Genomic DNA, 13,314 nt, shown 5'->3' with positions numbered 1-13,314 from the left:
TTTCTGTCCTTTTTGGGTCCCTCCCCCACTTTTTCCCAATAAGCAGCCAGATGTTTGTGTATTTATTATGTACATGGAATACATAGACCTTCCTACCAATTCTTGACACCAAGTGTCCCTATAGCTCTAGAATTAAGTGCCCTGCCTTAACACAATCATCATACGGAGATTTTTTCAGGTTCAAACCCCGGTAAAACTATCTGAGCCATGCATTGAAGCTATGCCTGTCTTATGATCTGCAAATAGGGTGAAACCAGTTTCAAGTGGTCTCCAGGGGAATCAATTAATGACTTGGTATTCAGTGGTGGGATTCAAATCCCGTAACTACCAGTTCGCTCGTGGACGCATGCACAGACACATCTGGGCGGGTGGGCGGAGCGTCCCGCCGCTGCCGCTACCGGTTCACCAGATCCTGAGCAAACCAGTAGCAACCCACCATTGATGGTATTGTAGTTCAGGAATATGCTTGGTTGTATATCAGGGGTGAGGCTGTCCTCAAGCTTATCTAAAAAAAAAATAAGTGGCATTTGAAATAGTTGTCAATATGCATCAGGGGAGCACACTCTACTATTCTGGGTCTTGTGTGAGTAGAAGGGGAACCTGCTCTTTTTCAAAGCTGGAGTAGCAGAATTAGAAAGAAGGCTTAATGTGCTCACATTCTGACCACACCAGTGTGCTCATTAACATCTATTGAAAAATAGTAATATTTTGTTCTCACCATTCAGTCTTATCTCTTTGATGTTTTTTGCAGGGATGAAGAAGAAGGAGTAAGGCTTGTAACCAGAGGTAAATATTTAAAGACAAAACTAGAAAGTACGAGATCCTTTGTGTTGTGAACCAGGCCCAGGTAGTTAGTTAGTATTAAATACAAAACAGTTCCAAAAAACAAACAAAGATTTTATTAAAATAGCTGAGAATTAACTCATTCTCAGCGTATTCCAAATTAAATGAAAGCAAAGTTCTCAAAACACCATTCTTCAGTTTATCTCTGACCTTGGAATAATTAGGCAAACTGCCAAAGGCTTTTCTTGGCAACAGTTCAGGAACAGAAGATGCTGACAAGAAAGAAATACATCCAAACACGAAGCAAATCTCTCAATGGTGGTTTTCCGGCAAAGAGGCCAAGAGCCGTTGCTGGTCTTTTAAGCCTTATGAGAGGGGCCAATCATCTCTTGGCCCTACTCCCAAGTCGTCCTCTCTGCTTTAGTTGCTCCTGCCTTCGGGCAGCTCTTCTCCTACATGCACTAGGAAAAGGCTCCTCCTGTTCCTCTGCCTCTCTACTGTCAGCCTCTGGAGGCTCCGAAGTCCGCACATCACTCCCTGATGGCCTTGGTCCCATCTCTGCCTCTGACGCAGAGCCCTCATCCGGGCCTTCCTCAAGCCTCCAGGACTGGCCCATGTTCTTCCTCAGCCTCATTGCTGTCCGACTCCGCTGCCAGCTCCACAGGCTGCTGGCGGACCACAACACTATGAAAGTTTTTTCAGATGTTCATAAAGCCCCATGGAATTCTCTATCCCAGGGGTGTCAAACTCATGGCATCACGTTGTCATCATGTGACGTATCGTGACTTTCCCCCCCTTTGTTAAGCAGGGATGGGGTGGCCAGTGTGTGACGCATCCAGCCCATGGGTCACAAGTTTGACACCCCTTCTCTATCCTGATGCATTTTCCTGCCTTGTTTCTGAACTATGGTGCAACAAAGAGAAATTCTAAGGACAATGTTGTCTCCCTTTTTATATCAGTGGATACATGGCCTATATATCAATGGAATTAGCACACCCTCATTATTATTGTGAAAATAATTGTAAAAAGCAGGGCCACTCTTTATCTTATTTAGTTTATTCTTTCTGTTTTGTTCACAAATGAAGTGTTAGCTTTATTATGATGTCATTTGAAGCAGTGAATCTAAACTTCATTTCAGCATATTTCATTTCATATTTCTTTAGAGCCTTTTCAAGAGTTTCTAAGATAAAGAACACATGTGCTAAACTAGGTACTCTAAAAGACTTTTTTTTCCCTTTGCAAATGAGGACCAATTTCAATAAGACATAAAAGTCATCTTGCTCTAATTCAGGCTGGATTGTAAACAGAATGTGGCCTGATTAGCATCACAAAAACTATACAATATGTGGGAAAAGACTAATTCTTTCCTGATCCTTGATCAAAACAAATTTCAAAGCCTTTGTGGCTACATAGGGATTTTTTAAAAAAAATGCAATTAGCACCATTGAAGAATGTTAAAAACAGTATCTAAAAGTAATATCCATGTATAACTTTTTTTTCCCTGAAAAAAAGGAATAAGTACAGGAAAAACGTATGCTTCCTTCATCTCAGTGTTCTCAACCTTGGCAAATGTAAGGCTCCAAAAGGAAAGATGGAAAAAATCATTGTTATAAATTACAGTTGCATGATCATATTAATTTTAGGTGCTGTTTTATTCGCTTCTCTACTGTTACTGTGAAGGCTTAAATTCATATGCCATAAGTGAATTAAATGCCCTTGCATTGAATAATTGGGTGGTAAATTTTAAAGTTTAGCTCACTGGGTTCAGGCAGCAAACCCATTCAATAATTTTGACACATGTGCTCAAGCATGTATTAAATTACAGTTTCATTGCACATATCAGAAGCAATGCACATATGCTTATCTGGAAGTGTTTCTTTCTACCTCTTTTAAAGATGATGAAAGACACATGAAGAACATAGACCCAATTCCTGCAGAATTATTGTGGGAAGCTTATAAAACAAAAATAGCAGATGAAGGAAGGCTTTTTCTGGATGAATTTCAGGTTAGTATCCCAATCAAAAATCTAAGGAGGGTCTATGTATGGTGTTGGTGGTTAGCTTTTTTTAGTAGATCATTCCCACCAGAGGTGGGTTTCAGCAGGTTCTGACCAGTTCTGGAGAACTGGTAGTGGAAATTTTGAGTAGTTCAAAGAACCGGTAAATACCAACTCTGACTGGCCCCGCCCTCATTTATTCTCTGCCTCCCGAGTCCCAGCTGATCGGGAGGAAATGGGGATTTTGCAGTAACCTTCCCCTGGATTGGGGAGGGAATGGAGATTTTACAGTATCCTTCCCCTGCCACGCCCACCATGCCCACCAAGCCATGCGATGCCCACCAAGCCACACCCACAGAACCGGTAGTAAAAATTTTTGAAACCCACCACTGGTTCCCACCCTAACGGTCTCACACATTTTAATTCTTTTACTCCCTTTCAATATCAGGGAGCAGTGTGGTGGTCTAGAGGTGGAGCTTTGCTTCACAATCAGGAGACTGTGGGTTCGATCCTAGGTAGCAACAGATATTTCTCTCTCTGGGTGCAATGAGTAATTGTCTGCTGCAAACTCCGCAGAGGCATCAGGAAGGGCGTCCGGCCAATAAACACTCAGTTCCAATCAGTCATCCTGACCCCACCCCAAAGCAGGAGATTGCAGAGTCATAATAAAAGACTCCCTTTCAATATCAGGAAGATTAGATATGTCTGAATAGGGATATATATATGTATGTATGTATGTATGTATGTATGTATGTATGTGTATGTGCATGTGCATGTGCATGTATATGTATATGTATATGTATATATATGTATATATGTGTGTGTGTATATATATATATATATATATATATATATATATATGATATTTTTGTAGTCAGGTTTTTTTTCTCCTATGTAGATAAAGTTGTTAAATGGCCATAGTGGGATGATATCTCCAATCATCACTTTCAGGCCTGTCAGACATTTTGTGTTGTTTATTCTGAGATTTATGGGAGACTGGGATAGCACTATTTCTGTCTTTTTGGACTTCATCGGCCAGCCACACCCATATTTTATGACTCCTCCCTGTAAAGGTCAAATATTTATTCTTTTTAATTCATAGGCTCAAATGTATGATATTTTTGTAGTCAGGGGTTTTTTTTCTCCTATGTAGATAAAGTTGATCTTATGCTAAACAAATGAAAATAGAAAACTGGATTCAGAATAGCCAGAAAAAACAAAAACAAAAACAAGGATTCAGTAACTCATCCTCTTTGTCTGAGTTTATAATGTTTTTTACCTAAAGTTTTTTGGCTCAGATGCATATTGCCTTTTGCAGAGCATTCCCAGAGTCTTCAGTAAATACCCCATAAAAGAAGCACGCAAGCCTTATAACCAGAACAAGAACCGTTACATCGATATCCTCCCTTGTAAGTGCATCATGCAAACATGAACTTTTCAACTTCTTGTTCCCCTGCCCGCTTTCAAAAATTATACCAAACTAACAATATTGATTGATTGACATTCTTGGTCTTGATTTTTTTGTTTCCATATGAAAAGATGATTACAATCGTGTGGAGCTTAAGTCAAGCCCCGGGGAGCAGGGATATGACTACATAAATGCAAGCTATATCGATGTGAGTGACTTTCATTTAAAATGTGCAAACTCATAGTCAGACATTATTCATCATCTTCTAATTTTAGTTTGTGCAAATATATATTTTTTCTGAGCCCGTACATGCAAGATAATAATATATGACTTTTTATCACAGGGTTTTAAAGAAATGAAAAAATACATTGCTGCACAAGGTTTGTATTATTTTTTCTGACTTTAAATAGCATGTAGAAGTGAATTAATACAATCATTGCTACCTCTATTTTCTCTGAGTAGACCGCCAAGCAAAATGGTGATGCCATTCCATACCACAAAACAAACTGGGGTGGAAGTTTCTGTCCCATTCTACATTACGACTCGCCCATCCATTATTCTTTCTATCCTAGAGAGCAATGTGTTCCTTTACATGCATAAGAACATGCAAAATAATAAACTGTTTAAGTTCCATAGATTTATCTTTAGCTGGTTCATGGTAACCATCACTAGGGATTAATTTATTTCAGTTCCATAGATTGTACAAAGTTGATCAAATATGTATCTAACTCAGTGGTGAAATCCAAATTTTTTTATTACCGGTTCTGTGGGCGTGGCTTGGTGGGCATGGTGTGGCTTGGTGGGCATGGCGGGGGAAGGATAGTGCAAAATCCCCATTCCCTCCCAACTCCTGGAGGAAGGATATTGCAAAATCTCTATTCCCACCCCACTCTGGGACCAGCCAGCATTTGCCCGTTCTCCAAACTACTCAAAATTTGCACTACCAGTTTTCCAGAACCTGTCAGAACCGGCTGGATTTCACCCCTGATCTAACTAGCTGTCACATTGAAAAGAAAGTCAGGTTTAGTTGGTTCTTGTTAACCATCTCTAAGGATTGAGTTATTTATTTGTTTGTTAAAGCTACCCATTCCATCAGGCTCTTGGTAGCTTGCAAAATCCAGGAAACAATTTAATAGTTAAAAGCATTTTAAAAAATCACTTTCTGATTGTTTTTTTTAAAACAATTTTTAATTTTTTTTTAATTAAGACATTCAATTTAGTAGCAATTAATAGTAAATATTTTATTTTGTCAATAAAGGATAATATTTGTAGCTCAGGATTGAAATTGGGGTTTCTTGTTATCTGAACTTGGTTCAGCTCAGAAAACAGCAAAGAACCCTCATATTTTATTTTAGTTTATTTTTTTCACTTGGAGTATGGAATATGTATATATACTTCACTTAATCCTCCAAGGAAAGATTGAAGGCAAACAAGATCCAGGCAGAAGAACATCATGGCTTCAAAATCTAAGGGACTGATTTGGACAAAACTCAACAGCACTTTTTTGTGTGGAATATTCCAACTGAAATATATTTGTGTATTTGTGTGTGTGTGTGTGTGTGTGTATGGAGTATGTAAAAATAATATATAAAAGGGAGCAATTAAGGGAGCAATTTAAAAAAACCATAGAAACATTTTTTTAAAAAATACATTCTTTTGCTGCATATAATTTTTGTTATACAAAAACTTGTCAATATTTACATTGGGTTTTACTAAGATGTTGATTTGTAGGTAACTCTTGATAATAAGTGCCATTTTAACCTCTTAATTTCTGTTCTTTAGTAAGACATTATGCTTAATTAAAATAAATGGTATTGAGTGAAAACAATATAAAATAAATAGAGAAGAATAAAAAAAAATAAAAAAGTTACAAATAAAGCAAAAAGGAAAGGGAAAAATAATGAAAACACCAAACCTTTAGAATTTTAAAATTATAATACAGTTTAAATGTCTTCATTTGATATTATGTGCTGGTTAAGAACGGCAATTTCATTTCTTTTCAAATTAATTCAAAGGTTGCTATGGAATTTTTAAACAGCAAACTAAAATTAGACTATATGAAATTGTGCAGTATTCTCCAATCTTGTCTGTTATTTGATACAAAATTAGCTGAAAGTCTGAGAGGCAACACATTTTATTTAGCAACACAATCAGGAAATTGCCTAGATTTTGGTACCTACTACATCTAGAAGGCAATAAAAAACTATCCCAACCATTTCAGTACAATCTACTTAAAATAGCTCCTGAAAGAACTTTGCTTTACATTCTGCCAAATACTATTCATGCTTCAGATAAAAAGTAAACAGTTAATGCCTTATACATATATCAGAGACAAAGACCAACTAATCGGAGTGACCTATGAGTCAGGGGTGGGTTCTATTTACCTTTACTACCGGTTCACAATGGGATTTGTGCATACGCAGATCGCCGATGTTGACATCCGGGGCGGTGGGCGAGGCCTCCTGCCGGTTTTCCTGCCGGTTCTTGCGAACCAGTCCGAACCGGAGGCAACCCACCACTGCTATGAGTCCTGTAAATAAAATTAAATACATGTGCATAGATATAATGAAAATTCCTTCTAAAACAAGCGTACATTAGGAAAAAATGTCAGTGTCAGATAGCATACAGGTTTAATAAATGATTATTATTAAAATATACAAAAATGCATGACTATGAATATTTGCACGCGTGTTTCTCCTGTGCTAGTTCGATTTGGAGAAAATCATGTTCTGCTAACCACAGAAAAAGAACCCTTTTTCAAATATTCATGCTGTGGAAAAATCAAAGAAGCTGTGAGATGCAATCCATTTAGGGCTGGAGAAAGGAAAACTCGGCGACATTTCAGTTGACAAATTAGCCCATCCCTAATTATCACCTTGAAATGCTTCACGTGATCAAAGTAATATTTTTGGCAGGTCCCAAGGAAGAGACAATAGATGATTTCTGGAGAATGATCTGGGAACAAAAAGCAACCATTGTTGTCATGGTGACTCGCTGTGAGGAAGGCAGCAAGGTGAGCAGAAAATACCCATTGTGTTATTTATTAGTTCCTTTACTTGGGAAAAAATCCCACTTTTAAACCATCCATTATTCTAGTGTGTCAATGGCTACTTGAAAGTTGACACAATTTGCTTAGCTGATTAATTTAGTAGGAAACTTCTTTGCTATAAGCTACCTGAAATGATAATAAGGGTCTTGAGGTTTTGCAGTTTGCCATTTGTTTTATTAAGTGTAATATTTAAGCAACTTAATCTGTTTCAGTGAAAAGGTGGTTACAAAACTGGAATGGGAGAAACAAGAGTAGAAAATAGTTCTTACCTATGCTAAGGGTAAATCTACGCTGGTATAGGGCCATAAAAAAAGATTTAATTTGATTTGAAGGTTAAACTAGTTTCTAACTGCTGCCATCTTTTTTTCTGGTGTGACTTGTTTTTTATTCATGCTACCTAGAAGGCATAAAAGTGAACAACTATTTTAGTGTCTTCACCTGGCTTTGGCCAAGCTTACACCCATCTAGCAATAACAATCGCAGTTAGACTTAGATACTGCTTCCCAGTGCTTTACCACCCACTCTAAGCGCTTTACAGAGTCAGTATATTGCCCCCAACAATCTGCCTCCTCATTTTACCAACCTCGGAAGGATGGAAGGCGGAGTCAACCTTGAGCCAGTGAGAATTGAATTCCTGGCAGTAGGCAGAATTAACCTGCAATACTGCATTCTAACCACTGTGCCACCATGGCTCTTTTTAATCTAAATATATTTTGCTCTAATCATTGTGTAAAGGTGTTATTAGGGTGATATACCAATACCGTATTTCCCCAAAAATAAGACCCTGTGTTATATTTTTTTTGAACCCTGAAATAAGCACTTGGCCTTATATTTGGGGAGGTCTTATTATTTTGGGGCACATGGAGCAAGATGGGGCTCCTCTAGCCATCTTATCTGATTTCCAGCTCTGTCTCCCTAACCCTAAACAGAGGAAATGGTGGGGATCGGTTGTGTATGGGTTTAAATATTTTCAGGGAGAGCTTATTTTCAGGGGAGAGTTTATTTTCAGGGGAGGGATTATTTTCAGGGAGGGATTATTTTTGGGAGAGAGCTTATTTTCGGGAAAATGCATTAACGAACTGAAAATCTATGCAACAGATTAGTTTAGCAATAAAGCAGAATGTGTCTGTTCCATCCTGCCAAAATAGTTGACCATCTTTGAATTTCCATAGATCAAATGTGCCAAGTATTGGCCATCAATGGAAGAGGAGACTGCATCTTATGGGGACATTATAGTAAGCATAAATGAACGCAAAGTGTGTCCAGATTACATTATTCAGAAGCTGCATATCAACCATGTAAGTAAGAACACTAAAAAACTTGTAAGAGTTTGCTTAATAATTGTAGAAAGTAAGGGGATGGCCTTGTCAGAATATGCAAGAACTGTTACCTAGCCAAAGAGGACTGAACCATTCTTCAGGTACTGAGAAACAAGATAATATCTGGAAGGAACTCAGGCAAATGACTTCCTGATTTACTGGACTATAACAATGAGAATTGCAACTATATCTGCTATTATAGCCCATGTCAATAAAGTATAGTTTTAGTCTTCCAATGGAATTGATTTTTTTCTCTAGTGTACCTGGTGGGGCTGACAGAACTAGATATTATCTATGAGACAGTTAATGTAACATCAGATGATAATTATAATATCCAAATCCTTAGAATCATGAGATGTGGACCAGTGGTTTATTGATACATATCTCATTTTCTTTATCCCATACCTACATAGCTACTTTGTAAATTTTGCCTGGTTAGGATTAGGGTTATATATACTGGATTATGCTGAAGAAGTCTTAACAAAAGTCACTGGGATGAATACATGTTGACGGCATTTCATAATCTTGTTCGCCTCTGGCCTATGTCATACTTAGTGGTGGGGTCTACTTACCTTTACTACCGATTCGCAAGGGGGCCACGTGCACGCACTCTTCTGCGCATTCACAGAAGCATTTTGATTATGTCGGGGTCGGTGCAAACCGGGGGCAACCCACCACTGGTCATACTAATCAATGTTTGCTACATGGACATTTTGATATATAACTCACATTAAACTGACTTTTTTTTTTCCAGAGAAGAGACAAGTCATCAGGAAGAGATGTGACCCACATTCAATTTACAAGCTGGCCAGATCACGGGGTACCCGATGACCCCCATCTTCTGCTCAAGCTGCGGCGCAGAGTCAATATTTTAAGCAACTTCTTTAGTGGCCCAATAGTAGTCCATTGCAGGTAAAATAAGTTTTGCTCAATAAGCTTGTGCTCAAATCGATCTTCCTTTACACATGCAGTTAGATGATACTGATAAAACCTGCAAAGTGATAAGAACACACAATTTTTACTAAACGACTTAAGCAATACATTTGCTTAAACTTTACTTAACAGTTTAAATAATAAAAGGGATGTTATAAATGTGTAACTAGAGAAATAAATTTATCAGACATCAAAATCTCTGTGAGTTCAGTTGAACTGATTTAAGGGCAAATCTCAGCATGTTTCCCATAATCTGTCAATTTTAACAGCAGCAGCTTGAATGATGCTTGTTGCGTTTTCTTCTTTTTTTTACAATTATGACAGTGCTGGTGTAGGACGCACTGGAACCTATATTGGGATTGATGCAATGCTGGAGGGATTAGAGGCTGAAGGACGAGTCGATGTATATGGATATATTGCAAAATTACGGCGTCAGCGATGCCTTATGGTTCAAGTGGAGGTATATTTAAAGAGTTTGATTAATTAGCACTGCCTTTCTGTAATGTATGAGATCATTCTCACCTTTGTTATATTGTGATATTTTACTTCACTTGCCCACAACTGTATATATTTCTGCAACACAAACCATAGAATTCAAAGATAAGAATTTGCTTATCTCCAGCAATTTTTTAAAAAAACAGAGTTCCTACCAGGTCCATTTAACATATATGCTATGGGCCAGTGGTGGGTTTCAAATTTTTTTACTACCAGTTCTGTAGGCGTGGCTTGGTGGGTGTGGCATGGCTTGGTGGGCGTGGCTTGGTGGGCGTGGCAGGGGGAAGGATACTGTAAAAATCTTCATTCCCTCCCCACTCCAGGAGAAGGATACTGCAAAATCCCCATTTCCTCCCGATCAGCTGGGACTTGGGAGGCAGAGAATAGATGGGGGTGGGGCCAGTCAGAATTTTTACTACTGGTTCTCTGAACTACTCAAAATTTTCGCTACCGGTTCTCCAGAACTGGTCAGAACCTGCTGAAACCGACTTCTGCTATGGGCATTTAAAAGAATTTTATTTCGAATAGAATACAGTGATAACTTGATACTCAACTGCTTTGAAACTCATCTAATTTGGTATTCAATGAATTTTTAGGTGAAAATTTTGTACTGGTACACATTGTTTGTTTGGTACTCAATGCACAAGCCAGAATTTGTCTGTGTCACTGCCTTGTGACTCACTACATTATTCCTTATGGGAAAAATGTGTTTGGTACTCATCAGTTTCAATAGTCATTGTGCCTCCCCAAACCAGTTAATGTTGATTTCCTAGGTAGCACTGTATTTTATTTTATACAATGTTGAATTGATTCAATTACTAGTCCCATTTTTATTGCGACTTTCCATTTCTACCATTTACAAAATCTGCAATCCTTGGATCCATTAGGCACAGTACATCTTGATCCATCACGCTTTGGTTGAATATGTCCAATTTGGCGAAACAGAGGTCTTTGTTTCAGAACTGCCCAACTATCTCAGCCAGCTAAAGAAAAAGGATTCGCTCAGTGATCCATCTCTGCTGGAAGCTGAATTTCAGGTAAATAGAATTTCTTTCTCTGGCCATACAGAGACAGCCAGTTTAGTCTAGTGCAAAGGTCAGCAACTTGAGGCTCTGGAGCCGCATGTGGCTCTTTCACACCTCTGCTGTGGCTCCCTGTCACTCAAAATATGCGTCGCAACTGCCAATGTGCGACACTTGCTGGCACACGGTTTATTGAGCTTTTCAACCTCTGGTAGGCCAACCATGGTTAAATCCAAGAAAATAAAAGTTTCAGAAGAAAACAGAACGTTTGATTCAACTACATATGCTAGTTTTGTGGCTGCTCAAGAAATAGTCAGACATGGGAAGGGTTTTGTGGCTCCCGGTGTTTTCTTTTCTGTGGGAAATGGGTCCAAATGGCTCTTTGAGTGTTTAAGGTTGCAGACCCCTGGTCTACTAGTTAAGGCACCAGACTAGAAAGCAACGAACTGTGGGTTCATTAAAGCTGGCTGGATTACTTTAGAACAGTCACTCTTTTTCAGCCCAATCCACCTCACAGGGTTGCTATTGTGGGAAAATATGAGGAAGAAGGTATGTTGGGTATGTTCTCTGGCTTGAGTTATTTCTGATAATAATAATAATAAAGATGGGATATAATTAAATGAGGAAGCGCAGTGACTTAGCAGCTGGAAAGCTGGCAGGTTTGAGACCTGAGCACCCTGCAATGGGGTGCTCAGGTCCTCACCTCACCCCAGCTCCTGCCCACCTAGCAGTTCGAAAGCATGCAAATGCAAGTAGATAAATAGGTACCACTTTGGTGAGAAGGTAACAGCACTTTGTGATGTCATGCTGGCCATGTAACCAGCATAACACGGCCTTGAAATGATGAGAACCATCTCCTATAGTCAGCAACGATTAGCAGAGTAAAATCCACAGGGACTCCTTTTTTTATGAATAAATGAATGAAATAAAATAAATACAGCAAATGACTGCTAAACTAACACTTTAATTTTAAGCAGAGGCGGGAATGTTAATACTCTGCATCATTGCAAGTTGGTTTCTGCTCATTTTAGTTGATTGGCATTTAAGATTAAGCAAACATAGCATAGTGGTGAGATACAGTTTAGAATTTCTGCTTAACTCTAACTTTTCTTTGGTACATCTGTTTTTTTAGCGACTGCCTTTATACAGGAACTGGCAGAATCAGAAAGTTGGTAGAAAACCAGAGAACACACAGAAAAACCGGAGTGCCACAGTAATTCCATGTGAGTATTGCAAGGGGAAATCTGCACATTCTGAGTTTTACTGTTCAAACTGATCCATGGAATTTTAAAAAATATTACATTTTAAAACAATTTGCTTAGACCTTTTATAACAAACTGCATGGAAACTTTCTTTCTGCATCTCCTGTTCCTGTGAGAAGTCACACATTTCTCCAAGTAATTTGTAAAAGACCCCTAAAAATATTAGATTTTGCCTTAGTCATCTAAGCAAGACAATCAATTTTTTTGGGGGGGGGGAATCAAGAAATATAAGATGAATGAATGCATTTTTAGTTCCTTTGGAGTTTTACAACTCCAAGTCTTCCCAATCACCTTTATTTATTAATTAATTTTATATCCACTTTTTATAAGGACTCAAAATGTTGTACAGGTTAATTCCTCCTCCTGGTTTTTCCCCAGAGTAACAACCCTGTGAGATAGATTGGATTGAGAGTAAAGTGGCTCAAAGTTACTCAGTGAGTTTCCATGGCTAAGGATGAACCAGGATCTGGGTTTCCCCAGTGCCTGTCCTTCTGTCTTCCCCATTGACTTATAGAAAGCAATCAGAGAACATGGGAAATGACTTCATGTGACCATGGCTGACCACAGCAGTGTGTCAGCATGGCAGTGCTGAAGTGGGCACAACATTTCCAAATTTCAATCCTATGAGTGTAATGATCCTAGATTTGGATGCATTCTGTAAGTTCGCCCATTTGAGGTACCTTGGTTCAAAAACTGTTGCCTTACAATGCACCGTTTCACCCAATTGATGGTTACAAATAGACAGACATAAGAACTTTAGCAGACCAACTCAGAGCTTACAACATAAATACTAAATACCTATGCTGACCTTTGTTTGCCAGGAAGTGGGCTGCTTCGTTTGTACCCAATGAAGGTGCACATTTTCCGAAGTAGCCCAATAAGATTGAGTGGTGTTATTTAGTGGCCAAGGAATGCTGATTGACTGCTGTAGAAGACAAGAGTGAGAGCGAGAATGAGAATGAGAATGAGAATGAGAAGTGTGGAAGAGTGGCATGAAATATCATAGACTCAAGCAAGCATGCCTGACTACCTGGAACACCAATGAAG

The 13,314-nt window shown here is 38.6% G+C and overlaps 1 protein-coding gene across 4 annotated transcripts in view; it reads left to right on the top strand.

Moving 5' to 3' along the window:
- Window positions 1-13,314, top strand: part of PTPRC (protein tyrosine phosphatase receptor type C) — an 85,260-nt gene that overhangs the window by 62,017 nt on the left and 9,929 nt on the right. For all 4 annotated transcript variants that reach the window (XM_087890042.1, XM_087890041.1, XM_034437441.2 and 1 more), the window contains 11 exons: window positions 752-786; window positions 2,679-2,788; window positions 4,098-4,188; window positions 4,319-4,395; window positions 4,531-4,567; window positions 7,103-7,200; window positions 8,409-8,534; window positions 9,310-9,467; window positions 9,813-9,948; window positions 10,871-11,020; window positions 12,138-12,228. In XM_087890042.1, coding sequence (XP_087746168.1) covers window positions 752-786; window positions 2,679-2,788; window positions 4,098-4,188; window positions 4,319-4,395; window positions 4,531-4,567; window positions 7,103-7,200; window positions 8,409-8,534; window positions 9,310-9,467; window positions 9,813-9,948; window positions 10,871-11,020; window positions 12,138-12,228 — 1,109 coding nt within the window. The remainder of the gene's footprint in view (window positions 1-751; window positions 787-2,678; window positions 2,789-4,097; window positions 4,189-4,318; window positions 4,396-4,530; window positions 4,568-7,102; window positions 7,201-8,408; window positions 8,535-9,309; window positions 9,468-9,812; window positions 9,949-10,870; window positions 11,021-12,137; window positions 12,229-13,314) is intronic.

This window comes from Pantherophis guttatus, chromosome 3 (genome assembly GCF_059756535.1).
Source record: "Pantherophis guttatus breed Tessera chromosome 3, ASM5975653v1, whole genome shotgun sequence".
NCBI lineage: Eukaryota > Metazoa > Chordata > Lepidosauria > Squamata > Colubridae > Pantherophis > Pantherophis guttatus.
This window is presented reverse-complemented; position numbering and strand designations above follow the sequence as displayed.